This window comes from Lagenorhynchus albirostris, chromosome 13 (assembly GCF_949774975.1).
Source record: "Lagenorhynchus albirostris chromosome 13, mLagAlb1.1, whole genome shotgun sequence".
Lineage (NCBI taxonomy): Eukaryota > Metazoa > Chordata > Mammalia > Artiodactyla > Delphinidae > Lagenorhynchus > Lagenorhynchus albirostris.
The window spans coordinates 4,569,062-4,585,239 of NC_083107.1; the positions used below are offsets into that span (position 1 = coordinate 4,569,062).

Below are 16,178 nucleotides of genomic sequence, written 5' to 3' on the forward strand. Positions count from 1 at the left end.
AAGGACCAGACTCAGTTCAAGCCCATTTAGGCTGCTGGCTGGATGTGCAGTACAGGGTTCCCGGCAGCATTGCCTCGTACTTATTCACACTGAGAAGCTGCAGCTATAGAATCAGAAGGATGAATGATTGATTCGGGCAATCACTGATGCATGGACTTTCCTACCTGCTACTTCGTTAGCAAAATCACTCCTGAAATGATATCATGAGCACAGGAAAGATACAATCCTCAGAAAAACTGAATGTTAGTAATCTCTAGGGCAAAAAAGTAAAATTATAAAGTGAAAGTCTCATCACTGGAACAAGATATAAAAGAAACCTCTATTACCTTAAATAAAAGACCACTGGTAATTTCATGGCCATTGAAATCAAACTGGGGAAATCTGAATCTAAATGTATTTGAATAAAAAGCTGACATTTCCCTTAACTTTTTAAAAAAAATCAGATGCTATAATGCTGTAAAAAGAGGTTTCAGTTCTAAACACAGCAATAGAGATATGAAATCTAGTAGATGTTATCTTCATGCCATAAGACGAAGTCCCAAAAGGTCAAATATTTCCTGATTTATTTGGAGGAATCCATCCTCTTTTACTAGCTTTATACATGAAATCCAGGGAAATGTATGTTGACTGAAGGATGTGCCCACTAAGTAAACAATGGTACTAACAGCTCTTCTGTGTATGTGGTTGCCTTGTGTCTTCTTAGAAAGGTCACCAAGGTGACCAACACTGAGAACGAGTGAAGAATGCAGAGCTGTGGGCCCGGCTCCCTACAAGGCAACGTTCCATCATGGAAGTGAACGTAGCATCAGAACCTTCATACTAGTGTCTCTGGTGTCAGAATGCATGACTGTGAACTTATACCTGTCGTTATGTGATCAATTTAAAAATTCTTCAACTGCAATAAATTAATCTGTGCTTTTTAATACGTGACATTGTAACTATTTGGGAATTTCTAAAGACAGTATCTTGAAGTCGCACAGCTTAGTGTGTTATGCCTATACATTTACTATAAATATTTTTTATCTTTCACTTTCTTCTCTTTTAACATCTTTATTATAAATATTTTAATATCTCTTCTCTTTAATAGTAACCAAATATTTTTTAATCGGCTTGAGCCTCTACCCACTGATGTTTCTAAGAACTTCCTACTCATGGGTAAAGCAAGGTGCCTTAGAGGTAGAATAATAATCCAAGTCCATAGTCTATTTATTCCATAGGGTTGTTCTGAGAGTCAAATAAAATAATGTACGTAAAAGTCAAGGAATTCCCTAGAATCAGCAGTGTCTGCCGTGTGCCACAGACAGCTTCTAGGGGTAGTGTTCTCCTGAAGGTCACAGAGTTTGGAAATCTAAACCTCTTGTAGAACAATTGCTTAAACTTCTAAAGAAAAAAAATATATGTGCGTTTTGTTGTTATCCTTTCATACGGAGTCACAAAAAGTGAGCTGAGTACACACTTCTTTTTCCTATTATTGTATGAAGGTTTGTTTTTTAAGAAATTACTGCTTTGATCTTAGGAGAGGAATTCCTTTTTGCTTGACGTCCTACAGATTTCTGATGAGATCAAATGAATGCAACTTAAATACTAAACTTGTAGTAAATATCGGTTTAAAAAATCTCCTCTCCCACCTCGGTTAACTAACCGGTTTGGGCTATAGGGGGAAAAAATGTCTCCAACCTAGAAGGCTCTCTTACTAATCTTGAGTCAATGTCTGAAAAATAATTGACTCAACACAAGGGCATCCTCTAAATGAAACTGGCTTAAAAATTGCCTTGAGGTTAGGAACTGGGAAACCTGCTTATGACCAGTGCAACGTAATGTACAGAGATTCAAAATATATTTTAGCACATGAGAGACTGATTCTCATTTGAGATAAGTGCCCCTACATTCCTAGACCAAGTGCTTACATCACTAGTGAGCAGAAGGTTGAGGAAGTTCCTCATGGTCTAAACTGCCTGCATCCATCCAGGTCCAGCCCTCCTGCTGAGCGTTGAGTTAATTCTCATCCATCCTTCAGTGAACAGGTCAAATGCCTGGGGACCAGATGAGGTTCCCTCTCACCCTCTCACAGCTCCCTGGACTTTATGATCGTATGTTTGTGTGCCCTATTTTATTACTATCAAGACCCTGCTCCAGGGGTGCACTCCCTGAGGGCAGGGACCGTCTGCTTCCACAGGCTGTGGCACATAACAGGTGCCCTAGTACTCCCCTTCGCTAAGGGGATGCCCCAAAGTTCAGGAATTAAGTGAAGTAGGATTTGAAGGCAATATTGTAGAAAATAAAAGAATGCAAAGTTATCCATGATGAGTGATATATCAACATTTTAAATAAAGACGAGATCAGTATCCCCGATCATTTTTTCTGCCTCAGGCTCTCATATGGCTCAGCACGGTGTTTCCAATAAATATTTGTTAGCACATTCCCGTTTTAGGACCAGAAATTTCCTTAAAGCCATGTAGTGGGCAGCACGCAAACCAACCAACCAACCGCGAAAACAGTCTCGCTGAGAAATATGGCAGAAAGCTTTCTGTTTATACAAAGGTGCCCTCAGGGCTGCTCCTGGAAATGTTCCCCATGTAAAAAAGGTGATGGTGTTTCTGATTCATTAGCAAGCAAGGGATGAGAAGTAACACTCAGGTGTTAATGACAATTTCATTGCTATCTATTCTTAGCTCTTCTCTCAACTTGCTTTTCAGAGGTGAGGATGTGGGGAGATAATTGAAACTCATTATCTTCTGAGGATGTCAGGATGGAGGACCTGGTGTTCCTTATGCTAAATATACGTTCTGACTAATTTCCCCAATTCGTAAACCATTTCTTGGGAGAAAACTGGGCATCTTTAGGGAGGGGGTGAATTCATTCTTATGACATTCAAGGAGTTCTCGGTAAATGTCAGAGACTTAAAGCAGCTTTAAAAAATGTCTAACCAGCTCTTGGGACAATTGGTTTCCAGATACTCCAACTGAAGCACCAGGCTTCAAAGGGCATCATCTTGTAATGATGGGGTATGAATCAGTCTTACCCCACCCTCTGTCCCACTGGTAGCCAGTTCCCTCCTTGCTCCTGTTCACAGCTGGTCTCACACAAACGCGGCATTCTCCCAATTGCACACAGATCTTTGCCTGAGACACAATTACAAACACGGCCTTCTCTTTAAATATCCCACCAATCACCACACCTCTTGCTCCTATACCACTCATGCCCAAATCCAAGTTAGCATCCTAGGATGCTGACCTGGTCTCTCCTCATAGAAGACAGGAAGAGAGATGACTTATGGGACAAAGACAACAGCAAGATTAGCAGAAGCAAATGAGCACGGGTGAAAGGGTAGACATGTCTAAACAGGAAGACTTGTAACATATGCTAAAGATCTTCTATAAATTCATTTGCCCCGCCCTCCCAAAGAAAGATGTCAAAAAACTCTCATCTTTTTGCTAGAAAGTAATTTTCAGAAACTAGGTGAAACAGATCGAGCATGGACCAAGCTATAAGATGCCAAGACTTAGATCTTATTTCTTCCATTTTTCCTTTGTCATATCTCTGCCTCTTCACTCCTAATAGTACCTTTAAATGGAACAATGAGTTAGTGCCCCTTGTAATTCTGACATTGAAAGTCTAGATCGAGGGCAGATGTCACTTACTGGTGGGGCATGGAAAAGGCTGTAGAACTCAGTATCCCGGTCTCTGCCATCTCAATAGCTTGTTTCATTTCCAGCTTCTTGTACAAAGAAACGATGCTCGATTTTGGCAGGTTCTCTCGGATTAGGATTTTCCGTAAATACTTATGATCAAACTTCTTAAACCTAAAAATGGAAACCAACAGTTTGGAAATCCTCAGTCTCTGTATGTGTTATGTAAGTATATCCTTTTTCTAGAAACAAACTACACTTAACTTTATTCTGAAAAACACCACGACAGTGCCTGGAACACATGTGACTTTGAACACATTTAAAAAAAAATAATCATAGCATTTATACATTTTTTAAAATAAAGAAAGAATGGCCTAGGGACCTGAATACATTGAAAATCAACCAAACAAAAGGAAGGGACAAGCTGTAATCAGGGTTGCTCATCTTTAAAATGAGACTAGGGGCTTCCCTGGTGGTCCAGTGGTAAAGAATCTGCCTTCCAATGCAGGAGATATGGGTCTGATCCCTGGTCAGGGAACTAACTTCCCACGTGCCGCGGGTCAACTAAGCCCGCGGGCCACAACCACTGAGCCTGCGTGCCGCAAACGACAGAGCCAAGGCGCTCTGGAACCCACACGCCACAACTAGAGAGAGAAAATCCACATGCTACAACTAGAGATAAGCCCGCATGCCACAACTAGAGAGAGAAAACCTGCACACCACAACTAGAGAGAAGCCCGTGCTGCAGCGAAAGATCCCGCGTGCTGCAACTAAGACCCGATGCAGCCAAAAGTAAATAAGTTTAAAATAAATAAATAAAATAAAATGAGACGAATAGTGATAACACAGGAGAGTTAAGGAGATCATGTGAAAGATAATTCCTCTCTTTCTAATCCAGCTTCCTTATGGCTGTTGTAGTTTGCCTTCCAAAAGTCAAGTATGGCCATGCCACTCTCCTATTTAATAGCCTTTTTTTTTTTTCGCGGCACGCGGGCCTCTCACTGTTGTGGCCTCTCCCGTTGCGGAGCACAGGCTCCAGACGCGCTGGCTTAGCGGCCATGGCTCACGGGCCCAGCCGCTCCGCGGCACGTGGGATCTTCCCGGACCGGGGCATGAACCCGTGTCCCCTGCATCGGCAGGCGGACTCAACCACTGCGCCACCAGGGAAGCCCTTAATAGCCTTTTGATATGAGTTTTAAAGGTCAAATAGAACTTTATAGTGTTAATGGCTGTAGAGAGCTCCTTAGCTCTGTACCATAAAAGCGTGTCCCTGTCTTTCCAGTCATGTCCTCCTTTTTTCTCACCTTTTTCTCACCTTGTCACTCTCCCATATCCAAACCATGACATGTTCTCCCTTGGCTTTGCAGATGGAAATACACTGCTGCTACTGTGGTTGCTTGGCAGGCTTTCCATTCTTCTTGGCCTGGAGAACTCATTTATTTTCCAAACCCACTCCCATTTCTGTATTGCTATAGTTCTATGCATTTGCCTCTGTTACAACATGCACCATATTGACCATAATTATTTGCTCAGGCTCTTTCTCTTCTCCCCCACCCCACCCCCAGGATCACATGTACTACATTGTGAAGACCTAGAACACAGTGAGGGTGTCTTACTGCTCTTGACACAGTTTAGAAAGTTAGGTATAGATTCGGCTAAATGGAAGAATATTTAATAATGCTTCATTGGAATAACTATGGCATTTGAACTTAAAAAAAAAATCCATGGCCTAAATTCTAGATCGGTGGATAGTCACAGAATTTAAATTCTATTTTAACACTGTAAGGACTGCTAAAACGATGTTTCTTTCTACCTCATAAAAAAAAATCCCACTCAGGAGACTTTCCTGGCAGTCCAGTGGTTAAGATTTCGCCTTCCAATGCACGGGGTGCAGATTTGATTCCTGATCGGGGAGCTAAGATCCCACATGATCTTAGCCAAAAACCAAAACATAAAACAGAAGCAATATTGTAACAAATTCAATGAAGACTTTAAAAAATGGTCCACATCAAAAAATCTTAAAAAAAAAATCCCACTCAAAAGCTCTCAGTTTCTGTGCCACCACCCTGCAAGAGCCAGAATTTTAAAGATCTAGTCTCTCTTGGCATCACCAACATCAATATGTTGGAAATGTCTACCATTTGGTTAATTGAACTACTGCTAACGCCTACATCCTCCAAACAGCAGTGTAAAACTTCAAAAATCTCGTCTTCCTCATCCTCAATAAACTCTCCTCAGGGCCACGTCATTAAGAAATATGGCTGTAGACTAAATCCAGAAGAGGATGAGCTCTGAAATGTGAGATGTTGTGGAGAAGAGGGCCCCCGGCATCGTTATGCGAGAAGGACCTCCCCCACGATGGAGGAATCTCTTCCCCAGGATCCCTGATGACTCACCAACCCTCCTTTGCAGCCTCTTGAAGCCTGTTATTCCCTGGTTGTGCTTCTCGTATCACTGGGAAACTTGTCCTTGTTTTAAACTTAAATCTGGTGTCTCTAATTTCCACTTGTCAGTTGTACTAGTTTCCTCTAAAGCAACCAAGCCCAAGTTCACTGCTTCCTCCACCTGGTAGCTCTCCATTTCCCAGGACTTCTGCCTGCTTCTTGTATGGCATGGCTCCCAGGCCCTTTATCTTCCTGGCCACCTTCCTCAGGATTCCTTCTACTTTTATCTTATCCCATCTACCTAGCTTCCAGTGGAACCTTCTGAGGTTCTGCATGTCACATATATCCCTCCTTGGTGGTGAGACCTCTGCCTCCTTACTTGTCTCTCACTTGGTAGTGGCTCCACTGCCCACACACATCTTCAATTCCAGCCTTCAAGTGATCCATCAGCTGCAAAACCAAACACAGGGAAATGATTGCTGATGAAACGTTAACCCTACAAGACACACAAGAGGGTTAATCCACCTTGGAAAACAAAGGGGCTTTACTTTCCAGGAGCACACCCTCTTTTCCATCACTGTTCATGTAACGGACGCTTATAATGCCTTTCCCAGTAACACCACTTAGTTTCGTGATACAAAGCCTCTGCAGATAATTTCTTTAATAAAGCACATAACTTGCAATGAAAACAAGGTACCTGCTTTGCTTTGAATACTATTTTTCTAGAATGATCTAGGAAATTTCTCATTACTGAAATCAAATGGATATAAAGCCTAATAATTAACTTTTAATTCTTTGAATTTCATTGAGAAAGAAAAGAATATGCCAGTATCCAATTTATACGACTCCTGAAAATATAATTCTACAGGTATTCTATTATAATAGCAACATATAACAACAAAATTTATCTATATGCCTCAGTTTTTGTTTTGTTTTGTTTGTTTTTTCTTTTTATTTTGGGCCGTGCCACATGGCTTGTGGGACCTTAGTTCCCCCACCAGGGACTGAACCTGCGCCCTCAGCAGCGAAAGCACAGAGTCCTAACCACTGGATCACCAGGGAATTCCCATGCCTCACTTTTTTTTTTTTTTGCAGTACGCGGGCCTCTCACTGTTGTGGCCTCTCCCGTTGCAGGGCACAGGCTCTGGACGCGCAGGCTCAGCGGCCATGGCTCACGGACCCAGCCTCTCCGGGGCATGTGGGATCTTCCTGGACCGGGGCATGAACCCGTGTCCCCTGCATCGGCAGGCAGACTCCCAACCACTGCACCACCAGGGAAGCCCCAACGCCTCAGTTTTTATCTGATCATTTTGTCTCAGTATTTACATCTCACCATCCAAGCCAATTATACTACATTTGCCTTATCCAAATTGTTTATAGGAATTTAGGAAAAAACACAGTCTCTTCATAATTTATTACTTTACAAACAATTTAAATTTGTAATCATTGAAGTTTAACATGGCTTCTAAATTTTTTTTGCAAAATAAATTAAAATACTAAATTAATTCTGAAATAATTATGTACTCTCTACCAATAATTATACCTTTTTTTGAGAAAAAGAAAAATAAGAAAGGGGTGAAATATTCCAGTTCTATTGTCTTAGGTATATATCTAATTTCTTAAAATAATGAACAGAGGGGATGAAGATAGAAACAAAAATCTTCAATCGGGTTAAAGCACTACTGATTATAAAATGCTCACTCCCTATCCCCATCTGTTGAATAGTTTCAAATGGCCTTGAAAATTTTTCATTTGCGTTTCCTGGAATTAAAATTACTTTATTTCCTTAGGTGACTTTGGCCATGAAATTCAGGTCTGATTTTGAAAGACTTCATCAGTTTCTCCAGCATTAAAGTTATGGACTTTCAGGCATGAAAGAAACCTCCAAATTATGTGGGTCAATCATCCCCTCCAAGCCTGAATCTCTTGTACAGCAACTATGCCGAGTGTTTCCGGTTATTGCTTGCACACATCCACTTCACCTTTGGGTGAGCCATACAAGCAACTGTCCAGACACTCTTCATTAACAGAGCTGAAGCCTCTCACCCTATGTTTTCCATACATTAGTTCTCATTTCTATTTCCTGTAGCCACATGAAATGCCATCCCTTCAATACTGTGTCGGACTTAAAACTTAAAACAAACAGAGACCATGATCGACTTCATTTTCACTTTTATCAGAGTTGTCACCAAAACTGCCACTAGGCCATGTCTGCTGAACTGGAAGCTGTTACCCTTCTTTATTATAAGTTCAGGAAGAGCAGAAAATCCCATGTTCCATTAGAATAATGATTTCTTCCTTCCTTCCTTCCTTCCTTCCTTCCTTCCTTCCTTCCTTCCTTCCTTCTTTCCTTCCTTTCTTTCTTTCTTTCTTTCTTTCTCTCTTTCTTTCTTTCTTTCTTTCTTTCTTTCTTTCTTTCTTTCTTTCTTTCTTTCTTTCTTTCTTTCTTTCTTTCTTTCTTTCTCTTTTAGAACAATAATTTTGGAAGCAAGTCAGGCAACCCTGAACATTATTCATCATGATAGTTTTCTGAGGTGTCAACTTGGCTAGGCTACTCCCCTGTTATTATTAATACCCATTGAGATGTTGCTGTGGAAGTATTTGGTAGATAGGATTAAAGGTCACTGATCAGTTGCCTTTAAGTAAGGGATATTATCCTAGATAATCTGGGTGGGTCTGATGTGATCATTCGAAAGGCCTGAAGAATAAAGCAGAAGAAAATTCCACTTGCTTTTGCCTGAGAGTCCCAGTCCACCCTTCCTGATGGCCTGTCCCACAGATTTTGGATCTGTCTACCCAGCACCCATAGTAGGTGAGCCAATTCCTTACAACAAAGCTCTTATTATATATCTCCTACTAGTTCTGCTCCCCTTGTTGAAGCCTGACAGAAGCAATGCTAGCTTGGACCCAAAAGGGAGAGAGAGAAGATGAAATGAAAGAAAGCTACTGGGCCCCACATTCTACAGGCAAGAAGCAGGCTGAACAAACTAATAAGCTGCTAGAGTTACAGATGTAGAAAACATACTTATGGTTACCAGGGGGCAAGCGGGGCAGAGATATATTGGGAGAATGAGACTGACATATACACACTACTATACATAAAATAAATAGCTAGTAAGGACCTACTGTATACCACAGGGAACTCTACTCGGTACTCTGTAATGGCCTATATGGGAAAAGAATCTAAAACACAGTGGATATATGTATACATATAACTGATTCACTTTGCTGTACACCTGGACCTAACACAACATTGTAAATCAACTATACTCCAATAAAAATTACAAAACAAAACAAAACAAAATTAATAAGTCACAAACACCTGCTACTGTTCATGAAAAAGGAACTATGACTCAGTGGGTGGAGGGGAGAACACAGAAGGTGGAGCAAAGAATCATTAGAAGATTGTTCCCAGGACTGGAAACCAGGACTGGAAACCCAGGCAGACTTGGAAATTTGCTTGGGGTAGATGACTCCTTTTTTCCTTCCATATTTCCCCCTTTTGGAAAAGGAGTATCTATAGCCGTTATCTGATGACTGTCCTGCCAGTGCGTTTTTGGGAGAAGATGACTTGTTTCTTGAGTTTCACAGGTTCAGAGTGAAGAGGAACTGTGTCTCAGGACGGATTATACCTAGAGCCTCACCCATCCTTGATTTAGATGGTTGAGATGCTGAGAGTTGGGTCTTTTGAACTCACAAGATGTAGGTGAGATTTTTGGTCTCTGAGTTCATTCTATAGTGGATGGAGGCTTTTGAGATGTTGGGATCGGTTAATGTATTTTGCATGTGGAACAGACATGAGTCTTTGAAGAGCAAAGAACAGATGCGATAGGCAGAATGTATGATCCCCAAAGACGTCCAGGGTCCTAATCCCCAGGGCCTGCAAGCATGTTAGTTTTTATTCAAAGAGGAATTAGGATAGCAGATGAATTTAGGTTTGCTATTCAGCTGACCTGATGATAGAGAGAATACCCTAAATTACCCCCATCGGCCCAGTATAACCATAAAGATCTATAATGTGGAAGAGGAAGGCAGAAGAGTCAGTATCAGAGTGATGCAGCATGAGAAAGCCCTGACTGGTCATTGTTGGCTTTGAAGCAGGACGGGTCCACAAGCCGAGGAATGCCAAGAACCTCTAGAAGCTGGAAGAGGCAAGAAAACAGACCCTTTCCTAGAACCCCTAGAAAGAAATGCAGCCCTGCTACATCTTGATTTTATCCCGGTGAAACCCATTGTGAACTTGTGACTTCCAGAACTGTAAGATAATAACTGTAAGATGTAAGCTACTAAGTCTACGATAATTTCCTACAGCAGCACCAGGAAACTAGTACAGTCACTGTTGGTGGAGCTGGAGAGGAAAGAGGCCATGTCTAGTGACATATACACACCTCATCAAAGTTCTAAATCACTCCCATAGGTGACGAAGAGGGAACGTCTGATCAACTTATTAATTATGACCAAGAGATAACTTACACGGGTATGAAGCTCTTCGTTGATGGATTCTTTTTTATTGGTCTTTCTCACATCCAGGTACCTGACCAGAGGGCCAATTGTGATTCCCTAGATCATAAACCACAAAATAAAGCATTTTGTTGTAGTGAAGACTGTCAGGATAGAGAGCAAATCTATTGCAAATTTAGAACTTCCAATTTTAATGTCTTTGTTTTGTACTAGTTTCTCCTGGATAAATGCTCCAGTGTTTACTTTAGTTCTTACTTAATACCTTTACACTCTGCAATAAAAATAGGCCTGATGTCTATAATTTAAAGCAGGGATTTAGTTTCATTCCTTAAAATAACCTCCCATTAGTTTGCTGAGAGCTAATACCAGCTATAATAAAAACTATTTAATACCCATTGTTATCTCATTTTCAGTAATAGACATCCGGCGAGCTCTCAGTCACCTGTACAAAGGGATATTTTGATTGATACATTTTATCAATTAAAAGGTCACAAAATGTCGAGGTTACAGGATGACCAAAAACATGATCTAGAAATATTTGGGAATTTAGTTTGGGCACTTGTCTGAAAATCAGATAAAGTGTCCCTTTCTTGGTATTTTACTAATTTAATACACAATCCTGAGAAGAATCGACTTATTTCAAATATGAAAGAAATTCTACCAACCTGAATGAATACAGTAAAATATATAACTACTAGAGTAGCAGTGACAAACATTTTCTTCCTAGGAAAAAGAGATAGAGGAAGCAAAAACGCAAGTGAAAAACTTCCAGCTCCTCGGACACCACTGTAGAAAATTATGCACTGGTCCTTGATGGAGAAGGGGAAAGTCCGAAACTGGTTACTGATATAGAAGAGAGCAAACACGCCTAGAAGGGGGGAAATACGTATTAGAGCAGAGGGTCACGAACGAGGAGACAAAGCAGCATTAGTGAACCCAAGTCGTGTGCATGTGCCCACAAAACGAGGCAACCTAATTCCATCACACCCATGGCAGTCTGTCCCAAACAGAACAGCTTACAAAACTTTTTACTTCTTGGGTAGCTGTGAGACGGCAGTGCTTCAAGTCAGAAGTGTTCTCTGGTAGTTTCCCAGCATGACTGCCTCTGTGCGTGTGCACGTGTGTGTGTGTGTGTGTATTTAAAGTAATAAATCTTGATACTTTTGATATAAGAAATGGTATATATTTTCTAATCTATTTTATAAATTTTGCTCAGCCTTTCAAAACTAAGAAAAGCAAGGGTATCACTTGGAGGGTAGAAGCATTTTTATCAGCTCATACTCTCCCTGGGTCAGCAGAGGAGGTGTGTGATTTTGAAGGTGACATTAGCCCTCACAGTGCCTGGGGTCTGTGCAGGTGAGCGGATCTTCTGTGGTTGGTTTGGTTCTTCTTGAGGCTCGATGCAAAAAAGGAAGGAAGTTGGCAAGGGGTCCAAGGAGGGGTTTCTTACTGTCAGTAAGTGGAAGGTGGAGGGCAGGAGAGCTTGCTGAAAACACAGAGGTGTTTTCTACCACATTGGTTTTCCATCCCCATGTGGCTGAGCTGCCACCCATGCAGTGGTTCCTAGTGAGAAAGGTCCCTTCACTGATGCTCTGACTCATCAAAGCAGAGGTTTCCCTGGAGAACAGTAAACCTCTCGGTATCCTCATGTGGTTTCTAATCGCACAGACATCACAGCAAGCATCACTGACGTTAACTCTACTGCCCTGTAGATCCCCACAGTACTAGAACTGAAAGGGACCTAACAAATCTGTCCACACCCACTGTTCTGTGGTTGGGGAAGAAGCTTTTGAGTAGTTAACTCTCTGTCCAAGGTCAAATAGCTAGTTAGTAACAGTGATAGGACTTGATGTGACGTTATAAATTTACACCAGAGTACCCTTAATTCTCTTCTCTCCTGAAGACCCAACAGGCACATATATTCAGAGTTACTTTAATGAATATTTTTAATATTTCTACATTCTTGTTATTCTTTCCTAGCATCCTCTGATAGTAGGGACACTGACAGTGCAGGACACAGTAAAATTTAATTTTTCTCATCTTGTTTTGTTTGTCCCGGCTCCTCCACGGGCTAGTCCTGTGACCTTGGGCAAAAGTCAATCTTTTCATGTACGCATCTTCTCATCTGCTTTCTGGAGGTACTGAGTACTCACACCAGAAGGTGGACGTAAGGTTTAATAATTTAATACCTATGAATAACATAAAGCACGACCTTCTATGTTGTAAGCCTTCATGAGTTGAACTATTCTTAGCTAGGATGAGTCAGGCAGGAGTGGGAGAGCTGGACTCCGACACCTGGCTCTGTCCCTCGCTGTGACGTGGCCAAGTCATTCTCCTGGGAACTGTTACATCATTTCTCTCAGATGGAAAATGAAGGAGCTGGGTGGCTGGTCACGAAGCATCGTGAGGTCTCCCCAACATTAGTCTCCCAGCTGGTTTCTATGCCTGTTGGCTGGGCAGAAGCTCTGAGGTGGTACTCCCCTTGACATTAACCCTACTGCCCTGTAGATCCCTACAGTACTAGAACTGAAAGGGACTTACGAAATTTGTCCAGACCCACCATTTTGTGGTTGGGGAAGAAGATTTTGAGTAGTTAACTATCTGTCCAAGGTCAAATAGCTAGTTAGTAATACTGGTAGGACTTGTGAGATTATAAATTTATATCACAGAATCCTTAATTCTTTTCTCCCCTGGAGACCCAATAGGCACATATATTCAGAGCTATTTTTATGAATATTTTTAATATTTCTACATGCTTGTTATTCTTGCCTAAATCCTAAAAACCATTCTAAATTTAGAATGGATATGTTCAAGATGAATTCTTAGCCATTTCTCCAATTTCTCTTTGAGTAATTGGCTTGAAAATACTGGTCAAATTCACGTAAAAAAACGCTTCAAATATTGGTTGAAGTCATTTAAAATTATAATCTCTTCTAATCAAAAGGTAAAGCATATCTTGTAGTTCAGTACTGAGTGTTCTTTCTAGCTCCAGAAACATAAATATACAAGTTAAATTAAAAGCCATTAGTCAAGACACCTCGTGTTTTTAAGTTAGGCATATTTTATAGGGGTGACACCAGTTACACTGTAGAGTTGCCTTTACTAAGCACTTTTCAAAAATAGAGATTCACTTCCTTTGTTTTCTATATATCACACTCAACCCTTCACTAAAACCACTTGTAATATTTAGGAGACGGTTTTCTAACAGTACTTGCCTTACAGTTTGTGAGATCTCACTTTTCCTGTAACAAAAGTATAAAAGAAAGCCCGCAGTTTATAATCTGTATCTGATTTATGGTGCAAGAACTCATAAGCTGGCAAAGAAGTGAAGAGCAAGGGATGAATGTACTGAGTTATATTTAAATGTGTAGATGTGAGAGTTTTCTCTCAATTAAAAACAAGTGCTTCTGCTTCAGCCTTGCTTCAGTGCAGAAACTTATCGGCCAGTGATTATTCTGAACTGATTGAGGAAGCAAACGGGGAACATTCCTGGTCACTACAAGGTACCCAAACCCCCCTAACCAGTAAAACCAGTTGGCATCACCCCATTGCTTTTGCTTTAACCTTGCAGGAAGGAATAAGAAAAATAAAAAAAGAAGCAGGTGGGACTCTCCGGGCCCTGCTGTGTCTTACTGATGGCTCTCCAGATCTGGCAGAAGGCCAGGGTGAAGCAGACGAAGGCCCAGTTCCACTCGTGGTTCTTCCCCACGGTGGACACGCCCATGAACATGAAGATCAGGGTCTCGCTGACGCTGCTCAACATCTTCATGAAATACTTGATGGTCGTGTAGGAAGTCTGGGACACGTTTTCTTCAACGTACTTTTTCATGGTCACTGCACAGGCTGTGATTCTGCAAAAGGAAAAGAGTCTCAGGGAGAAGCCACAAGACCTTGCCCCTCATTGGAAAGTCCTCCCTATTGGTGATGGTACAGAGACACAAATCCTGTTTCTATCCAGAGAGAACGTCTTCTCCAATCCTCTCTCTGGCTGCAGGTTTTTCCTGAGATTTTCTTTCTTCTTCCTCCCTAAGGGGTCTTGCACAAGTTGAGTGTGGTAGGGAAGGTGGGCTTGACATGGTTTTCCCGCAACAAAATGGCTCACAATTCATGCACGAGCCAGAAGCAGGACTGTTTTTATTTTGCTCCCTCCACCCCCATCATGAGCTCTGTCAGCCCCACCTCGTACTCTCTACTTCACCTGCCTTAAACCAAAATAACCCAGTGCAGTTACCTAGAAAGAATACTTCAGCGAGACCCCCTCACGTTGTAATGTTTCCTACAAAATTTTAATGAGAAATTTTTCCTTTAAAATGTTCTGTTCTAGAGCCACTTAGCAAGTCTGGATGGGAAAGAAAGGACTTTGCCTTGTCTTAGTAGTTTGCTCACTTCTAAGGTGGGAAAATGATGAGTGCCTAGACGTTACACTACTGTATTTAATTAAGATAAATATTTCTATACAATAACATTGTGCCCAAGTGGCTGGGTATGAGGATGATGTCATAAAGAAGGCAACATGATCAGATACAATAAGCCAAGTTGAGAAGCTTCATTCCAAGATCTACACAAGGATAAACATTTCAAAGATCTTTTCATTAGGAAAAAAAATCTGAATTTCTAGTCTTATCCCATCTACCCAGTTTCACTCCACACTGACCAGTCCTGGAGCTGTGATGTGATTTGAGGGAAGTAGCAGAAGGCAGAGCCCAGGAATGATAGTAGCTCACGGCACGCTTCCCTTTAACTTTAAAATAATGCATTTTTCAAGGAAAACAAATAACGACTGAAGTGAGACTTTAACCTTGAACCTCCCCCAGCTCTTCTCTGCACCAGCTTTTCTGAGAGTTATAAATTGACCTTATAATTGCTATGCAGGAAAATCACCAGAACAGAGCAAAAGCAAATGCTGGAGAGAACATTTGTTTGGCAAAGGACCTGAATTGGATTTTACAAAAGTTCAAAAAACCTGGATCCTGAAACGATTTTGAAGATTGGCATTAGGAGTCAGGCCTTTCTCAAAGCCTGGTCCACCAGATGTGGTCCTAAACTCTCTTTTATTGGATGAGAGGTGGTCCTTGGTTTGTACTCACGCCAGGATGCCAGAGAGATAGAGCGTCTCAGCCACTAAGTAGGACAAGTAGCTGAACATGAAGACGATGAGGGGTTCAATTGCTGAGATGTTCTGAGTGAAACGTGTGATAAACGCAGAAATGAATCCAAAAATGACGCCGAAAAATACTCCCCCGCACCCCACAATGATGAATCGGGCACATCCGGCCAAAATGTCCACAGGTTCTATGTCTTCAAATTTATGCATCTTTGTGAAGGCGATTAAGATGTTATATAAGACCTAGACAAAAAGAAAATGAAAAAACAAAAAAGTAAACATGAATTAGAAATGAGAAACAGCTTACACACAGATTCTTAACTTTGTGTCTAGTTAAATAATACACCACAAAAATTACAGAACAAGAAATATTAACACGGCTGCCTAACATTCAAATGCCTTCCAGATAATTTAAATTTATTGTTTCTCCGAGTAAGAAGTATAACACTCACAGCTTTCAATCACTGAGCACCTACTACGCGCCAGTCTCTTCACTAAGCTCTGTGTCATTATCAATTGATTTCCTCTGGCTCCAGATGCACCCTCCAACATAGGCTTGGTAATATACAATGACATTCCTTTATTTCTCCTTTAAAATGA

At 41.2% G+C, this 16,178-nt stretch overlaps 1 protein-coding gene across 1 annotated transcript in view; it reads right to left on the bottom strand.

The window, feature by feature from the left end:
- The window catches only part of SLC9A4 (solute carrier family 9 member A4), a 57,619-nt gene that overhangs the window by 12,150 nt on the left and 29,291 nt on the right, over window positions 1-16,178 (bottom strand). The window contains exons 3-8 of the mRNA XM_060169551.1: window positions 15,562-15,821; window positions 14,108-14,325; window positions 11,140-11,342; window positions 10,487-10,573; window positions 6,393-6,463; window positions 3,642-3,803 (exon numbers count right to left, since the gene is read on the bottom strand). Of these exons, the coding sequence (XP_060025534.1) occupies window positions 3,642-3,803; window positions 6,393-6,463; window positions 10,487-10,573; window positions 11,140-11,342; window positions 14,108-14,325; window positions 15,562-15,821 (1,001 nt within the window). The remainder of the gene's footprint in view (window positions 1-3,641; window positions 3,804-6,392; window positions 6,464-10,486; window positions 10,574-11,139; window positions 11,343-14,107; window positions 14,326-15,561; window positions 15,822-16,178) is intronic.